Genomic DNA, 18,912 nt, shown 5'->3' on the forward strand with positions numbered 1-18,912 from the left:
TTTTATGAAAAGTGTGAATTCGCAGTATTTTTTTACAAAATGTTTCAATGTGTGTTTGTATTATCATTCCTGAATAGTGTTACTTTAAATTAGGCATTATTCCAAACCAACAGATGGCGCTTGTGCTTGTGAGGCCGGTCTGTCTCCCACTTTTACCCCGAGTAGAAGAAGCAGTTTGTCAGTCGCCCAGTCTCTCGGCCAGACCTCTCGGAAAGGTGTCTGCCACGACCAGTCTCCCCTGAAGGCACCCGCACTGTCCCGGGTCCCTTGATCAAACTTCCCCTCCCCGGTGATATCAGACGGTTGTTTTCTACCATGGCGACGAGCGCGAAGCGAAAGCAGGAGGAGACTCATCTGAAGATGCTCCGGGAAATGACTAGCCTGCCCGCGAATAGGAAATGCTTCGACTGCGACCAGCGCGGCCCGACCTATGTCAACATGACAGTGGGCTCCTTCGTCTGTACCACCTGCTCCGGCATATTGTGAGTTTCTTTTTAGGGTAAACTACCATCTTTTTCATTTTCAGTGTCCGACAGGGCACGGACAGGACGCCGCAGTCGGTCATGGGTTTGTCCCGGTCCGCAACTGACTTGGCGGTACCATTAGCTCGTTAGCTAGCGTTAAAGTCAGGACAGGTAACGTCGCTTCGTTGAGTTGGGTTAGGGCAAATAGTGTTGTCATTTTTGTTTGTTTACAGCCTGCGATAACAAGTTGTGTTTTTCAGATATTAAGGCAGCGTGTGAGGGGGAGTTCTGTAACTTATCGCCAGGTTAGCACGTCCTATAGACCCAACAGTCACATATTTGATCACCTTGTTCAAAAACAGCACGTCACAGAGAAACCTCCTCTAGTTAAACTCTAGCGAGACCCCCTGACACACACACACACACACACACACACACACACACACACACACACACACACACACACACACACACACACACACACACACACACACACACACACACACACACACACACACACACACACACACACACACTATTCTAGGTAGATAAGAAGGAGCAGGGTGGGTCGCTCCCTTTGGGAAGTAGTTGACAGACTAACTAGGGCAGTGGATCGTCCTGAGCTGCTGAGTCTGATGAAACACCGTCTTCTTCTTTCTTAGAAACTTTATGAAGTCATAACCAGGATTTATCCAATGTCTTGACTGCTTACTCCCACGTAGTTTCTACAGAGACCACCATGTCTGATTACCTTAGGCATGTCAGTAGCTGTTACATGTGTGTATCTCCTAAGTAAGATGTGTGTGTGATACTGTGAGTGAGTTAGGGCTGGGCTATATATATATATTTGGTGCTTTCACAAAATATTTCAACTACACAAATCACATTTTTGATAAAACAACTACAACAGTCTGATAAGTTCAGTAATCACGAAAAGATACTTATGACATCAACAAGTGGATATCTATACGGTATACATATGAGGTAAGTCTTATAATATCACAATATTGATACAATAAAAGGCCCAGCACTAGTGTATGAGTATGTGTTGTATTCTGCCTGGCACGTAACAAATAGTATGAAACAAATTAACAATCAAGCTAAAAAAGACACTGACAAGATCATAGTGTGTGTTATTCCTTCAGTCTGTGTGCCTCCACGATGAAACTATAAGCACAGTAACACATCAACAAGGAAAGATTAAATTGGCCAACAGTTACAGTCTTGAATTTAAGTGGATGGGACTGTATTTTAGCATTGCTGTCTTTCATTATTCTTCGTCAGAAGAAAAAAAGCTCTGTCAAGTTGCAGTGGACAGCAATTTTCAAATCCTGCCATAAATTCAGTTTGGATGGAAGTTAGACTTGGCCACACCAGAGGCCTGTACTACGAAGCTGGTTCAACCTAACCTGGATATGTTTGAGTTAGCCGGTTGGCCTAATCCAAAACATACGCGCTCTCGCTAAACGGTCCTACGACGCTGGTTATCAAGTGGATTGCTCAAGCCAGCCGTGTCCTATCTAGTTAGGTGCGCGTTCACATGAAAGGGGTGGCATCTGGAGCATTCGACCAATCACAAACATGGAGAAGCGTACTGACAGCGCAGCGTCATACTTCCTGAATGAAATATGAAGAAGTTCAACTTTAAACATCCATGACTTAAACACTTTATCCAGGATAAAAGTCACATAGCTGCACCTGCAAGGTGAATACAGCTAGCAAAAGAAAAAGTGTTTGAATGCGTACATTAACAGGTTTATGATATCACTGCCCCGTCTAAGACACGATTTGACTTTAATTACATTTGACTCAAGTGTTTCCTCAACTTAATGTGTTGCTTAAAATAATACTTCTGCATACAGTATGTGACACTGTGAGTGTTGCACGGCCAGATACGGCTCAGCTGACTCAGATACGGAAACGTATGATACATTATGATGTGATGTGATATGAATGATAATGGGACACATCGACATCTGTACTCACAGTGCCGTGGACTGTACGTAATGTTACTTTGATCCGGTTACTTATGTTGTGGCAGATATTTAATTAAGCTTTCTTAACACTAATGTTATAATAGTCAGATTGCTCTGAAGAGGTGATATTCTATTAATGTTCACGTTCACACAGTCGGTGATTTTTGACGGCCGTCTTTCCTGCAACGGAGGTTTAAACTGTATTTCCTTTCTCCTGTAATATGACTTGATAGCTTTAAACTCTGCACACTGAGCTCTGATTGGTCAGCAGGCGGTGCTTTCACTGAGTTGATCTCTTAGCCTGCAACCTAACCTGCTCCGGAGCAGGTTAGCCGTTCAGCATCAGTTACCATGGAGATCTAGCCCGCTAAAAAGAGAACCAGTGTCGTAGGACCGGAAAGCCCGAGATTTCCCTGAAGTTAGCCGGCTAAGCAAAAATCCTGCTTCGTAGTACAGGCCTCTGGTCCAGGACACTATCATTGTTGTTATTCAACCATTCCTGTTTAAGGTTGCATCAGGGTTTTCTCCAGGATGTGTCTTTAGTGTCTGACCCCCACAAGCTTTCCTTCCCAGAGCTGCATGATGCTGCCACCACAAGCCTTCATTGTGGTGCTGGTTAAATGTGTATTGGACTCATCAGACCATAGAGCCCACATCCCTTATAGCCAACACTGACCTACATGTCAAGTTGTTTTTTCAGCAACGGTTTTGTCTTTGTCAATTTGCCATCAAGCCGCAACTGGTGAAGCAATAGTTGTTGATCGCAATGTGTCTCCTATATTTGGTAAACAGCTCGTCTGGGGTCACCTCAGGCGTTCTGCTGCCCATCATTGCTGCCGTCCCCTTGCACAGACACACCCTCATTATTCTGACTACTTATTCAAGAAAATACATAGCTTATTAAAAAGATGATTCAAAATTCAAAGGCTTCATTGTTATAGGCAGAATGGCTCCAGTGAGTTTGGCAATGAATATTTTAAGTCCAAGGCTCCTCCAACAATGCAAAAATAAATTGGATGCAATATAATATAATATAACACATGTTGTGCTATATAAACAAGCTAGGATTCAGTAATCTTGTAACAGATTTGTTTGTTAATTATGCTCATTTTCAGGTTCATACTTTTATTTATGTCTTTACTGTGACATGTTTCTATGTGCTGCAGCACCTCTTTTCACCCTCTGTCTGCTCTGATTGGTTAGCTGGCTGGTCAACTACTGAGAGATGCCCCGCCCTTTAGCCGTCATGTTCAATGTGTTGGAGTGCTAGCCAATACAAGAGTGAGTGTAACACAGTGATGTCACTATGTTACAGAAGTAAACACAGGAGTCCATTGCTTCACTATGTAGACATCAGTTTTAACTTTTTTGTTGTTACTTTTAAATGTTATACTAAGTTTTTTTTTCTTCTGTGGAACCATGTTTAAAAAAATATCAATATTACTTTCAGATATTATTTAATGTTTCAAAACAATGAAGCATGAATAAGAATATTTGGGTTTAAAGGTTCTACTGACACTCAAAATGTATATTCAGTTTGGATGGAAGTCAGACTTGCATCCTAAACAAAGATTTATTTGAAGATTTTCAGTCTGGCTTTAGAACACATCATAGCACGGAGACAGCTCTGGTTGAAGTCACAAATTACCTTCTCATAGCCTCAGACAAGGGACTTGTCTCTATTCTTGTTTTGCTCGATCTCAGTGCTGCATTTGATACTATCGACCATGAAGTCCTATTGCAAAGACTAGAGCACTTAGTTGGCATACAGGGAACTGCTTTAGACTGGTTTAGGTCCTATCTATCTGAACGCTCTCAGTTTGTACGTGTCAATGATGAATCTTCCACGCAAACCAAAGTGAGCCATGGAGTGCCACAGGGCTCAGTGCTCGGACCTATTTTGTTCACATTATATATGCTTCCGTTAGGCAATATTATAAGGAATCATTCTGTAAACTTTCATTGTTATGCGGATGATACTCAACTATATTTATCAATCAGGCCTGATGAAATTAATCATCTAAATACAATTCAAGACTGCCTTAAGGATTTAAAAACGTGGATGACCTTAAATGTTTTGATGTTAAACACGACCAAAACTGAAGTTATTGTACTTGGCCCAAATACTCTACGAAACAAACTATCTAAAGATATACTAACTATGGATGGCATTAATTTGGCCTCCAGTGAGACTGTAAGGAATCTTGGTGTTATATTTGATCAGGATTTATCCTTTAACGCCCACATAAAATCAATTTCAAGGACCGCCTACTTCCATCTACGTAACATTGCAAAAATCAGGCATATCTTGCCTCAAAACGATGCAGAGAAACTAGTCCATGCATTTGTTACTTCAAGGCTGGATTATTGTAACTCTTTATTATCAGGGTGTACCAAGAAGTCAGTCAAGTCGCTTCAGCTGATTCAAAATGCTGCAGCTCGTGTACTAACCAGAGTTAGGAAAAGGGACCACATTACTCCTGTTCTGGCTGCCTTACACTGGCTCCCTATAGAACACAGGATATAATTTAAAATTCTTCTTCTCGCCTACAAAGCCCTTAAGGCGCCATCTTACCTTAAAGAACTCATTATACCCTACTGTCCTACTAGGGCATTGCGTTCCAAGAATGCAGGGTTGTTGGTTGTTCCTAGAGTCTCTAAAAGTACAATGGGAGCCAGAGCCTTTTCTTATCAAGCTCCACATTTGTGGAATCAGCTTCCAGTTTGTGTTCGGGCGGCAGACACCCTATCCGTTTTTAAGAGTGCGCTTAAGACCTTCCTTTTTGATAAAGCTTATAGTTAGGGCTGATTAGATTCAGCCCCTAGTTTTGCTGATATAGGCTTAGTTTGTCGGGGGAAGCCTTACTTCTTCCTTCTCTCTGTCTGTACCTGTGTACTCTCATGTTCCGAATAACCCAGCTTCCCTCAAATTTCTTTTTGGTGTCTATCTACACCGGGATCCTGAGTCGTGATTTGAGTCCGGGATTTCGAGTCATGGCTGAACCTGTCACTGTGGTCCTGCCTGACTCTCATCATACTACTTCCCTGATGGCTCCCACAGGATTGTTGACATCCTCGTGGATTCATCTTCCTATTATACACACATGCATTTCCAAACATTTGGACTACCTATGTTGTAAATGTGTTATCTCTTCGATTTACACACGGCATCTATTGCACGTCTGTCCGTCCTGGGAGAGGGATCCCTCCTCTGTTGCTCTCTCTGAGGTTTCTCCCATGTTCCCCTTTAAACTGTGGGTTTTCTCTGGAAGTTTTTCCTTGTACGATGTGAGGGTCTAAGGACAGAGGGTGTCGTATTGTCATACTGATATTCTGTACAAACTGTGAACTCCACCGAGACAAATGTAACATTTGTGATATTGGGCTATATAAATAAACATTGATTGATTGATATTGTTATCATGGTATTGGCTACACTTATGACTTTGAACAAATCTCTGCCATTTCTATTAAAAAAAACCGAGGTGACAGGGCCTTCAGTGTTGCAGCTCCCAGACTGTGGAACAGCCTCCCAGCACATATCCGGACTGCTGAGTCTATTGAACTTTTTAAATCTCAGCCAAAAACTCACCTCTTTGCACTGGCTTTTAATACTAGTTGAACATTACATTTTTATATTTGTATGTGTTTTTTATTTTTTTATTTTTTTATATGTTTCTAGTTATTGTGCTTTTTATTATGTTTTTAATTCTCCCATTGTGTTATTTAATATTATAGTTACTGCCTGTACAGCACTTTGGTCAACTGAAGGTTGTTTTAAATGTGCTATATAAATAAATAAAGATTGAGATTGAGATTGAGATATTAAGGTTTAGGTAATTTCTAATTGAAATCAATCGATTAAATATCGCAAATATTTATGAATTAACTCTTTTAACAGACTCCTTTTTCATTGCCAGTAGACGTATGTTTTTCTATTTTTTTCTTCTGGTGAGTCATGATTGACGTCAAGGACATGACGGTAACTCATTTTATTAGTTTTATATTGATGTTGGGAAATCATATTTACCATAACATCCCTTGAGATTAAAACCAAAACTGTAAGGTATTTCATAAAGTGTGTCACTTGCTAACTAGTATCACTTTTCTTAGGTATTTTGTCAAATGTTCATACTGGCATTCAGTTACCATGTCCAAAACATTAGGTCCAACATGTCAGAAGAAAATATGTCAATGCATGTGTGGTTGTTTTTTCTCCTGTCCCATGAACAGCATCAGGTTGCATCCTGCTCTCTTGTTCCTAAGCTAACATGTAGCTCCTCACCCACAGACGAGGACTGAATCCCCCACACAGAGTGAAGTCCATCTCTATGACCACATTCACACATCAGGAAATCGAGTTCCTACAGAAACACAGCAATGAGGTACCGTGCACATTTTACAACTAGTGACTCAGCATATTTCACAATGTTATTCAGAGTTTTGCAGTCATTCTGGCTCTGATTCTGGAGCATCTTGGCATTCTTCTGAACCCTGCTTAGTCAACTTTATTGGCATTCCTCTCTCCCCACTTTTTTCTCCCGTTTCTCGTCATCCCCTCCCCCCTTCCCTTTATTTTCTCTCACCTCTCTTCCCGGCTTTGCCACCACCCCCACCCCAATCCTTTCCTTTACCTCCCACTCTCCTCATTCCTCTGCCCCCCACCCCCCAAAAGGTCTGTAAACACATCTGGTTGGGCCTCTATGACGACAGGACATTAGTTGTTCCAGATTTCCGAGAGCCACAGAAAGTAAAAGAGTTCCTTCAAGAAAAATATGAAAAGAAAAGATGGTAACATACACTCATTGTTTTTTTTATTGTTTGTTTGATATGTCTTGGGAAGAGAATAACTTGTTTTTTATGATGCACTAATGAAATAAAGGAATAATTCATACTTATAAGTGCATGCAACTGCTTTTAAAAATATATTTTAAAAGGTAGTAAATGCTAAATAAAGTGCTTAAAATTCAAAAGTCCTGCGGGGCATTCAGTATTGCTGACTTGCTGTCATGCAAAGGGAAAGAGTGCTGACGTTTAAACGCTGCCTCTGCCATAAAGTTATGGATTTGGTTAACCATGTGTTTTAGTTGGATAGCATGCTCTTCATTATCCAGGACATTCTTTGTGTACGTGTCACTTTCCTCTTTAACTGTAGTGTTGGTGGAAAGAGCACATTTTAAACACTGGGAGGAAGTTCCCTTTTGTACTAGCCTTTATCGCAACTCAATCAAATGAATAACTACCCATTTTGTTGTCTTCACGTAGTTATACGATTAGTTAAAAAGCTGCTTCTGTATTTAACTTAAATAAAAGACAAAAACAATCCTCTACATTTGTGTTGGTTTTGTTCTCTGGATGCGTAGGTATGTCCCTCCAGACCAGGCGAGGGCAGTAGCCAGTGTGCAGGCCTCTGTGTCCGGCTCTTCAGCCAGCAGCACTGGCAGCACCCCCGAAGTCCAGCCCCTCAAGACCCTGCAGCTCAACAAGACCCCTCTGCACCAGGTAACAGAAATACACACTGAGGGCGAACTCACACAAAATAACATGACTTGTGCAGCCACTAAACATGCTGGACAAATAAAACGTAAACACCTGCTCAAATCTAGCTTTGTATTTTGAAACGTTACTATCGGTATTCATTCCCAGGACGAATGACTCAGCAGTAGTCACAGTATTTATCGGCTCCAGCACCGATTAGCTTCACCTGTGTGGCCATAATAATGTTCGCCCTTACTCCTGTCGAATGTTTGTGATGCGTCTTGAAGGGAAATTGTCATTTATAAACATTTAAAGGTAACAATTATTGTGCTCTGCTCAAATCCAACAAACTCCAGTCAAACAGTAGTTTCACCTAGCGTTGTAAAACACACCTCAATAAAACTCGACAGAACAAAATCATGCAAAAATATCTTCATTATTTTTTAAAAGTTTAACCAATCATCAACTCTGGTTTGAGAGTTTGAAAGAGAGACTGAATTTGTCACTGATGTAAAATAGTAGTAACCACTCTTGTTTTCTAACCATGCGTTCTAGCAATCAGGAAATAGTCTATCACTTATTTTCCCATGTCTAAAAAAATCCTATACAAGTTAAAATTGGTTTGGGTTTAATTCTGAAAGCACCTGCAAAGGGTGAAATGTACCACTTACTGTCCTGCCAAGCAAATAGCGTCTCTGTGATCCTGTACCAATTGTAAATATTTCAAAAATAGGGAATTTGCCCATTAAGTCAAAAATAAGCCCCCTTCTATGTAAATGAGCCTTATTTCAAAAACTACCCTACTGCACTAATAGTCACACGCAGTTACTGTAAGGTCATTTTATAAACAAAGCTCCACCTATGAATAAACAAATGATTTTCTTCCTTAATCCTGCGCTTTCATTTGATCCTTTTGCTTATTTTCATATATTTCCGTCTCTTAGTTTGGGAGGTTTGAATGAAAGTAGTAATTCTTACAAGACCTCTGCCTCAGGCTGACGTTTACCCCCATACTTGACGCACATCTGCCCTACCTTGCCACATGGATTGGACCTTGACACTGGGCAGATAGCGGCTGCAAATGATGCAAAATTGTCGTTGCAATCTGCGGCTGCAATACATTCTTTGTGAATATAAGGCTCTATCTGCCCAATAAGAAACATCTATGATGTCCTGGAATTTGGTTGGAGAAAGGTTGTAACTTCTACTTCTTTTGGCTGCTGCCCAGTCTCCGGGGCGAGGTCGTTCCCAGGCTCTCATCGCTGCTCAGGAGAAGAAGTTTGACCTCCTCGCCGACCTGGGAGGAGACATCTTCGCTGCTCCACCCACTCAAACTTCCAGCTCTACCAACTTTGCCAACTTTGCACATTTTCCAAGCCACTCGGGTAAGAAAGCTCTCTCAAAGGCACCATACAGATCAATACGGAAACATAGTCGTGTTTAGCATTTGTTTTGTCATCACTCCATGCATTTACTTCCCTGCCATTGTTTTTAAGTTCCACATTCATCATATGTGTTCATTTCTCCTTGTGAACGGCTACAGCACCTCAGGGTAATTCAGACACCAACTTTGCCAACTTTGATGCATTTGGAAACACTGCAATTCCATCCCATCTGAGCACGTCACCCCCCCCAAAGTCCTTTTCATCAGGTACCCCCACCCCCCCACCATTGTCTTTCCTCCACCGTGTCCACACATCCTCATCTCAGTATTTTTCATAATTATTTCTGGTGGTCACTGGTGAGTCCTTTCTGTGTCAAGCATGTGCTCTATAGATGCTAAGAACATGTGATGGTCATCAATACTGTTACACATTTGATGTAAGCATATTTGCAGATTTCTTATGACATTTTGGTCTTAAAGGAGACCCCCAATTAGCATTTAGCATAAAGCTGTTACACAATATCACACTTGTCCTGAATACTTTGGCTAATTCTTTGTTTTTATTATTTGACCTTTTGTATGTATGCATGCCACACGTCTTTGAATATCTCACCATCTTTTTATCTCACCAAAATGTGTCATAGGGGGAGGTGTGCCAATTCTGTCAATGTCTAGTGCCGTCCCCATCCAGATAGGCGGCAGCAGCAGAGAGGACCGCTACGCTGCTCTGGCTGAGCTGGACAACGAGCTCAGCTCCTCTGTGAACTCAGGCAGCAGCGTGCCAGGGTGAGACACACACACACACACACACACACACACACACACACACACACACACACACACACACACACACACACACACACACACACACACACACACACACACACACACACACACACACACACACACACATTGCAATAGCACTGCTAATAAATGTGCACCAGTAGCTGTTCATTTCCTACACAGGCTGCCTCTGCATAATTATAATAACTATTTATATGGCACCTTCCTAATCAGACATCACAAAGGGCTTTGGCAGACAAATCAAAAGCAGTATATATATAACAATAGAACAACAACACAACAGAAAGCAGAACAATAGGGCCAGACAAAAGCAAAACAGTATAAGGTCAAATTATAACAAGAAGATAAAGGTTAATAAGTTGGTAAACAGATGAAAATGAAAAATAAAAAGTTTCAATAAATATAAAATGAACAAATAAAATACAAAAGAAAAAGCATTAAAAGAAAAATGGCATAAAGCAAGTCTATAAAATGGGTTTCAAGAAGGGAGTTAACTGATTCTGCGTCAGTTTGTGAGAGCATCTGTTTAATAAGAATGTATTGTATTTTATATTCTATCGTGTTATTTTATTATATTCTTGTTATTTTATTATATCTTTTAACACTGTCATTCATGTTTGTTGTTCTGAAGAGCCTCCTGAGACAAATGTGTTTTGTGATATTGGGCTATATAAATAATCTTTGATTGTTTGCAATCAAATGTAAATAGCAATCCTGAGTGTATTCACACATCAAACAAGAAAGGATCACGAAGGGAAGGAAGCAGAACTGGGCAGCAAGTACTGGGCTTAATAACTTGGACACTTGGAGAAATACATCTCAATCCAGACAAACTCTATAAGAATGACCTGCACAGCTCAAGTGTTTGCAATTCAAAACAGAATACAAAAACACAGCAGTAACTCAGAATTTGTTTTAAAGTTTAATTTAGGCCTGCCATGCTAACTGCACGTGTCGAACGAAAGTCAAGACATTTAATCTGATCTTTGTCCTTACAGGAATTTATTTGGACCTGTTCTTGGTTCATCGCCAGCCCAGAATCCACCTGTGTTACCCAGCATGCAGCCTGGCTTCGGAAGTGGTAAATAGTTGTTACGACTACATTGATGCATTAAAAATGAAATACAGGTTCAGAGCTGTACATTTTCCCACATAGCTTGAACGCTAAGTTCCTCCTGCATTTCCTCCAGGCGTCCCATCCACTAACCCCTTTGTTGCTGCAGCCGTCGGCCCGGAGATGGCCACCAACCCTTTCCAGGCCAATGGCAGAGCTCCAGCTGCAGGTGTGTGTGCATATAAACGTTAGCTTATTTACTCATGTTTCAATTACACATTTGTGTTAATGACATGTAACCCAGTTACATTGCCAAGTAGCTTTGTGATTTGCCAAATCATGTAGAATGTACTCCTCCTTGTGTTTGGTGTGCTGTGCCTTTGTGTACACACATACTTTGTCTCCTAGCCTCCTTTGGCACCGGCTCTATGAGCATGCCCGCCGGCTTTGGGAATGTGTCTTCCTATTGCCTCCCGACCAGTTTCAGCAGAAACTTCCAGCAGCAATTCCCTGGCCAGGCTCCCATCCCTTACTCTCAACCGGGGGCTTACCACCCTCAGTCTAATGGTTAGTGGCCTCCCACAATCCCTCTGTCCTCTAAACCCTTTGCCCTGTGCAGTACCTGCTGTCAGTGATTTAGTGGTGGAGCAATCTACATGATGCATTTGGTGTTTAGTCTTGCTTCTAAATTCAAAGTGTGACGTGGCAGCTACTGCACAGTTATAAAAGGTTGCATTTAGTGTACAAAGCTTTAGGGTTCTGCTCAGGACAAGAAACTCAATGCACTTATCTGACATCACTCATAAAGCTTTGTTCACACCTGAATGCAATCTGACACACTGGGCTTGGCTCTATTTTGTTTCCCCTTCTACAGCCTTACTCCCTTAGCACCTTTAAAAATGTACTCATTATGCATAAAACTCTTTTGGCCAGTGTTTAAAGATTTGTTATCTTTGTTTACTTTTTTATAGCCTGCTATTTATTGTCTAATGTAACAGTTGCAATCAAATATTATTGTTACACATTGTTACACAGGTCCAGCATTGAGTTCAGGGCTTAGGGCAATTCCATACGTCAACTAAAAGTGCTTTTTTCTGACTCGTTTATGACTAAAAGGCTCAGGTAGTAATTATTATAAGTGTATGACAACATTATCGAAAGGACCCAACAGGAGATAACATTTTTCTTAACCTTTTGCTTTATTCAGGCTGCTTGCTATTGTTCCTATCTGCTTGTTAATGTTTGCATCCATATCTTGCTCAAGGAGAAGTCTTGCAATCACATTGTCGATATCAGCTTATTATTAAGCCTTGTCACTAAAAACATCGGCTCTCTCCAACAAGTTACCCATCACATTAAAGAACGGAGCAGATCAAGCGAAAATAATCCTTTCCATAATGTTGTGTTGTCAGACTTTTATAATAACACTTCGACACTGTCATTGGCACAAAAAAAAACCTTTTAGTGGACATTGACATGTGGTTGCCCCACGCGATTATATTGCAGCCCATTATCAGCTTTTGGCTGTAGCTTTCCTGCTCAATAACACTTAAAGGGTCCAGGTTGAAAAATACTTAAGTTCCCCTTTAACTGCTTGAGAGCGACCGCTTGACCTGTTGTAAATCCCTCTCCCTGTATCCCCCTCTAGGGCCTGCATTCCCAGTCTATGGTCATAACAAGCCCTCCATGTCGCACTTTGGGCAGCCCATGGCTGGCCCTGGCATGTCCTATAACCCTTTCATGGTGAGCATGCTTTGCCTTTTGTTCTCCCAACTTTTTGAATTAAAGGGGCCCTATTATGCTTATTTTCAGGTTTATATTTGTATTGTGTGCTTCAAGTTTGACATGTTTCCATGCTTTAATGCTCAAAAAGTCATACTGCCAAATTTCATTTGAATTGTTTCAGAATGTTCTCTGTCTCTGATTTCAGGCGGGTGCTCCAGCAGGGGCCTTCCCTTCGGGGGGTTCAACCAACCCTTTCCTGTAGCACAACTCTTACCTTTGCCACCAGAGGGCAGCATGCAGCACATATTCAACGCACCATTCCGTCATGCATTAGTAGCAGTACCATTCTATTTTTAAAGACTTCCATTTTTTTTTCATAAAAAAAAAGTTTACAACACTATGAAGGAGTACAAAGGACTATATTGAAGACTAAGGGACTGTTATGGGGAAATGTACTGTTTGGATTATATACAATACAGTATATGCTTCTTATGTTTTGTTTATGACTGTAAGCTCTGTGCATATCATTTGTAATCACAATTAAGTACATGTTATGTATGACAAGGACTGAGTTACCATTGGTAAGTATACACATGCCTTATGGAAAGAAATACCTCACTACAATCTCCATAGGTACGGGTATATACTTTAAGACAATTAACAAGTTTCCATCCAAATCCATGATGATGCAGGTATTTTATTTCAAAAGGGATTTTATTTTTGTTACAATTGCAAAATGTGAGAAATGTCCTTTATTAAAGGTGGGGTAGGTAATTCACTTCAGAAACACTTTTTGTTATATTCCATGGAATGCTCTTAACATCCCGATAGCAATGAATATATTAAATGCTTTGACAATAACATTTACATAAATGTCATCTGTGGAAGCCATGGTACTGTAAAAAGCACGACTAATCATCTGTGCCAGCCCGGCTAAAATAACTGGATGGCCTACCTGCCTGTCAGCCTTCCATCTGTGCACAAATGTATCTCGTGCCCTCATTGGTCATGTGTGTTGGAGGAGGGGCTCTGTAAGGAAGTCTGAAGGAAGGGCCAGATTTGTTTTGGCTGCGTACTTTCAAATTCTAGCGCACTCGAGCTGGGTTCTCCATTCTTACCTACCCTACCTTTAACTTACAAGTTGCCTATGACTCAAAGCATCAAAGCTTACGTCTTTTTAAACTAGTGTAACATCCCAAGCAGGAGGATGCGATTCAGCTGTCATTGTTTTATTAATTTTGCCAGTATCTGTGAAAAAAAGGTTGTGGCTCTTTTTTTGGTTTGAAACCAAGAGGCCACCATAATTTTGGAACTGGAGAGGCATGTCTACCAGAGCACAAACGAAGGGAAGACACAAGAAGTGCAGGCTTTCAAATGACTATTTGTATATCCTGTTACCCTACCTATTCTCTAAATGTTGGTAAAACTGTTAAATATACTCTTATTTAATCTCCTGCTTTCAGATATTCACTATATTTTATGAATATGTTAAAGACAAACGGAAAGACTGTTAAGAAAGCTTCAGGGTTGAGAAACAAGTGGTGTAGTTTTTCACATGGTTGCGGGTGACTCGATGACAGGTTAACCAGAAAAAATGGACAACCTTTTCAAACTAAAAATATGTATGAAAAGTTTTATCACTACACTCCCTTGATATCTGTCTTCTTCTTTGCCTTCAGAAGAACAGAATGAGGAGGAATGTTGCTCTCCCCTCAGTTTGCTTTAAATTAGGCCGAGGAAATAACTGATGTCGGGATTACTTCATTACTTGATCAGCCTGGGACTCTGGCGTACTAGTTTCTCAATTGTGCCACCAATGACTAACAATGAATTTGACAATGTGTTTCTTGTCTTTGCAAGAATAGGTTAGTAAATGTGTACATATATAAATATATGTATAAATAAATTAAAAGATTTTTAACTACAATGTCGACTTTGTGTAACTATACATTGTGATTATTCATTCAGACAGGTGACTAAACACTGTCTTTGTGAGGTGTATACATTCTCATCTGAAATTATTTGGGACTAATACGACAGCTGTGTGAGTAGTCCTGTCCCTGTGAAGGTTGTAATAGGAATGTTCTTGCGAAAGCTAATATCCTATCCATTTAATACCTTTCAATGAAGATTGAATATTAGAAAGGTGTCTCCATTTAAACAAACAAAAGCTAAGCCCCCAAAGTAGACATATGGTTGAATAAACACTAGGTATACCCTACTGTTATCCTTTAGTAAGGAATCATTAATTGCAGACCTGTTGTATTAGGCCAGGGGTGTCAAACTCAATTTAATCCCAGGCCACATCAGCATTATGGTTGCACTCAAAAGGGCCGGTTGTAACTTTACGACTATATAGCCTAAATATAGTTTGGGATTGTGGGAAACGGTATTTCGATCTCTCTGTCTGTAGCCTACACACAAACTGAAAGATTGACAATACAGTTTGACTTTTGACTTTGATATACATATATACAAGTCTTTTCACTGCGCATGACACAAAATGAGATGCACAGTGACGCTCCTAAACCTATCGATTAGATTTATGATTCGAAAATGATAAAAGTCGGGTAGACATGTGGAGATTATCCGACTGAACAAAACGTGATCCGTCTCTTAAATGTGTGTCAACCACAGACCTTATTTGGAGCTATTTTCCAAAATCCTATGGAGAAATTGCATTGCTTTTTTGTCATAGGAACCCATGCGCAGCTTACTCCCGGGTTTTAGTATGCGTCACTGTGGCACTCTATTGTGAGACATGTAGTTTATGGGCAACGTGCTTCTGTAAAGCGGAATGTAACCGTAATAAACGTATCAGGCCTATATTCTTTCCAAGCTCTTGCGGGCCACATACAATGGAAGTCGGGGGCCGGATTTGGCTCACGGGCCTTGAGTTTGACACTCCTGTTTAGACTCAAAGCAAAGTGTAGAACTGAGTTTTGTGCATTGGGGTGTATATTTTGTATTATCATATCGAGCAACCATTCCCTGTTAACCTTTGTCTTGTATACGTTCTTCTGTATGTCATTTTCTTTAGTTTAAAACGTGCTAAATGCTAACTTTGTTCACATGTAGCTTCTTGCTTGGACCTTGTCATGTGTTTAGCTCTCCACCTGAGAAAGCAGTTGCCATGACAACACAGAGAGTTTGACATGGCGTCCCTGTTAACAGACCCGTTGTTTGAGAAGTCCGGACGCGGTCCACCACCAAACAAGAACTTTTATCATTTTGCTATCACCAAGTCAGGTGTAAGTATAGATATTGTATAATTATAATTACTCTACTGCATTGCTAGTATGAACTAATGTTAACGTTTTATTAACGGTAACGTTAGCTAAACCTGCTGTAACCACAGGAACTTTGCCTCACGTGCACGCAAGCTGCAGGGCAGTTGAATGCTATTTATGTTGGCTTCTAATGTTAAATAGCTACTTTTGAACTTGGATATGTTTGCTCATTAAATCGTTTAAACAACGTCTGGATAGAATAACCGTAGTAAGACCATTGGTGGAAAAAGTACTCAGATGCTCAACTTGAGTAAAAGTACTAATACCACAATTTAAACATAGCCTACTCCATTACAAATACATGTCCTGAGTTCAAAATGTTACTTAAGTAAATGTACAGAAGTATGATCAGCTAAATGTACTCAAGTATCAAAAGTAAAAATACTTAATATACAGTATGTACAATACTACACATTTGAGAAAGGGTTATAAACACAACATGTTACCAAGTAAAAACTACTTGCGTATAGTTAGAAACGTATGTTCGCCTAAAGACTAGGCTATGATAAGACAAAATGCAAACTAAAACCTTAAAATGGAAAAATAATACAGAATCAAAGGTCAGTATAGAAAACCAGACAGATAATGCTAATATTTGTTTTGGAATATCTCATATCGAAGGCATTTAATAAACTGCATATTTGGGGATAAGTTAGATATACAATTTGTTATTAGTTCAAATATTAAACGTGCACCTCGTAGTTTCTGAGATTCAGCGACATTTCTATCATATTTAGCCATTGGGCACATGGGCCTGCTGTTTATTTCTATTTATGGAACAGTAGTCGTCATGTGCTGGAAGACTAAATATAGCATGATAAGAAATACTCACTTTTCAGCCAACTGTTTGACCTATTTTCAAAATGTCTCCAGACATGCCCAGAGAACGACATTTATTACCACTATGGATGTACTGTGTACATAGGTTAGTCTGTTTTACAGTTCCCTTTTCTTTTCTTTAGATGTAAATAACAGTATTATATTGTTGAGGGTATAACACCTTGAGGAAAGCTGTGTTTTTTAGAGCTTGATGTGAAAATATTTAACAGCAAAGATCCTTTGAACGGTCACTCCCAGGTGATATGGAGATGGTGGAAGATATCTCCCAGAATTGTGGACAGATACTCCAAACCCGGGGAGTTGAAGGAGTCTCACCAGGACTTCTTAGATGACACTTTGCTCCAGAGTAAGAGCTTTATTATTTACCTCTAAACTGTTTGGTTTGCATTACTTTTTATCATGTGGTCAAAAAGCATAATAGTGCTTTAGGTATTCATAGCTTCATGTACAGATTGTGGCTTCTCTCCAGGTGAGATCAGTATGGTTTTTGGTCGTCGAATCTTGCAGTACACCAAGGCGCTGTGCCAAGACCATTACGACTATCTGGAGCGCCTGTCTGACTCCATACTGCTGCGGATAATAAATGATCTAGAACTGGAGGACGTGGGTCAGCTTGGACGAACGTCACACAGGTTCAGGGAGGTGAGTTCCAGAGACACATAAAGACAGATGTGCAACAAGAAAACTATCCTGAGATTAGAAACATTAACTCTGTTATTTAAGGTTTCATCACTGCACATTTTATCTTTGATACATTGTTAAAAAAAAACTAAACGGTTATTAAATCAGAAGTAATATTAGATTCCTATTGTTTTTATAAATGTGTAATTAAATCAATGCAAATGGTTGAGTTTTACTTGTGCTCCTCAGCTATGTGGCTCAGAGGAGTTTTGGGAGCAGGCGGTGCATCGTCGCTGCAACACAGTGTCCCCTGAATTAGCATCTCTGGCTCTGGAGGTGGGCTGGCGCAGCATCTTCTTCACCAGCAAGCTGCAGCTGCAGAAACTGATCAGCCGCAGGAGGCTGAAGGCAGAGGAGCCACCAGAAGGACAGCTCTCTGACCCAGATATAAAGGCAGAGGAGTCTCCGGGTGACAGCTCAGAGATAGACCAGGCATCTGGATCTGAGAAGGAATCTCCCCCTGGCATTATCCCAAAACTAAGCCTTGGCACTGATCCTGGAGCTGGCTTTGACCACAGCTTCTACTGTGATGTTGACCCTGAGTCAGATCTAGAGGCTGGCTCCGACTCCAGCCAACTGTTTGAGGAAACAGGAAAACCCTGTGTGGAAACAACTGAGCAGAACAATGCGCCGAACAACAGCAGAGGAGACTTCAGTGCAGAGCCAGATAAGCCATGAACCTCCTCAGTCGGTTGTGTATTGATGAATGAAATATTATATTCTTAATATTTGTCAAATATAAATGTTTTTTAAATATTTGATATGATTAAGATCCTCTCAGGATATTTGGGGACATACCCATGTGCCATGATTCTTCAGGACTATTGTAGGTGATACTTATTATTCATTGTAATAACATTGTACTACGTAGTAAATGTCATATAAAGGTAATATTCAAAATGCTATTTCATTGTCTCAGGCGTTTCACTCCTGAATTCATTTGAAGTAAAAACCTCATATTTCTGGCAACTATCTGATGACACTCGACACAAACATGGTAAAAAGGATTATCTTTTTTAAATTATGGATGCTTTTTCACTTATCAATAAGATACTAAATACGTGATCATAGGTATGACATACTTCTTGAGTGAGTTTTTTGGGAACCTTGGCAGTTTCTTCCTCGCTGCAGTCCGCCCCTGAAAAATGTCTATGCACACGTTATTATTAATAATAATAATACAAATAATAATAAAAACTAAATTAATTATTAATTT

The 18,912-nt window shown here is 40.3% G+C and overlaps 2 protein-coding genes across 4 annotated transcripts; both read left to right on the forward strand.

Moving 5' to 3' along the window:
- The first annotated feature begins 155 nt into the window (after positions 1-155).
- agfg1b (ArfGAP with FG repeats 1b) lies at positions 156-14,812 on the forward strand. Of its 3 annotated transcripts, none has more exons than XM_034215284.1 (12): positions 157-482; positions 6,732-6,825; positions 7,116-7,231; positions 7,804-7,942; positions 9,147-9,303; positions 9,462-9,569; positions 9,947-10,088; positions 11,105-11,187; positions 11,297-11,389; positions 11,569-11,727; positions 12,809-12,903; positions 13,091-14,812. In XM_034215284.1, exons 1-12 carry the CDS (start codon positions 316-318, stop codon positions 13,145-13,147), a joined length of 1,410 nt encoding a protein of 469 aa, XP_034071175.1. In that variant the 5' UTR covers positions 157-315; the 3' UTR covers positions 13,148-14,812. The 3 variants fall into 3 exon arrangements, with proteins under 3 accessions (XP_034071177.1, XP_034071175.1, XP_034071176.1); XM_034215285.1 differs by having other exon boundaries at positions 11,330-11,389; XM_034215286.1 differs by lacking the exon at positions 9,462-9,569 and having other exon boundaries at positions 156-482.
- A 1,217-nt stretch (positions 14,813-16,029) lies between these two features.
- fbxo36b (F-box protein 36b) lies at positions 16,030-18,523 on the forward strand. Its single transcript, XM_034215299.1, has 4 exons — positions 16,030-16,136; positions 17,253-17,361; positions 17,485-17,657; positions 17,886-18,523. Exons 1-4 carry the CDS (start codon positions 16,041-16,043, stop codon positions 18,372-18,374), a joined length of 867 nt encoding a protein of 288 aa, XP_034071190.1. The 5' UTR covers positions 16,030-16,040; the 3' UTR covers positions 18,375-18,523.
- Positions 18,524-18,912: the final 389 nt, after the last annotated feature.

Source organism: Gymnodraco acuticeps, unplaced genomic scaffold (assembly GCF_902827175.1).
Source record: "Gymnodraco acuticeps unplaced genomic scaffold, fGymAcu1.1, whole genome shotgun sequence".
Classification (NCBI taxonomy): domain Eukaryota; kingdom Metazoa; phylum Chordata; class Actinopteri; order Perciformes; family Bathydraconidae; genus Gymnodraco; species Gymnodraco acuticeps.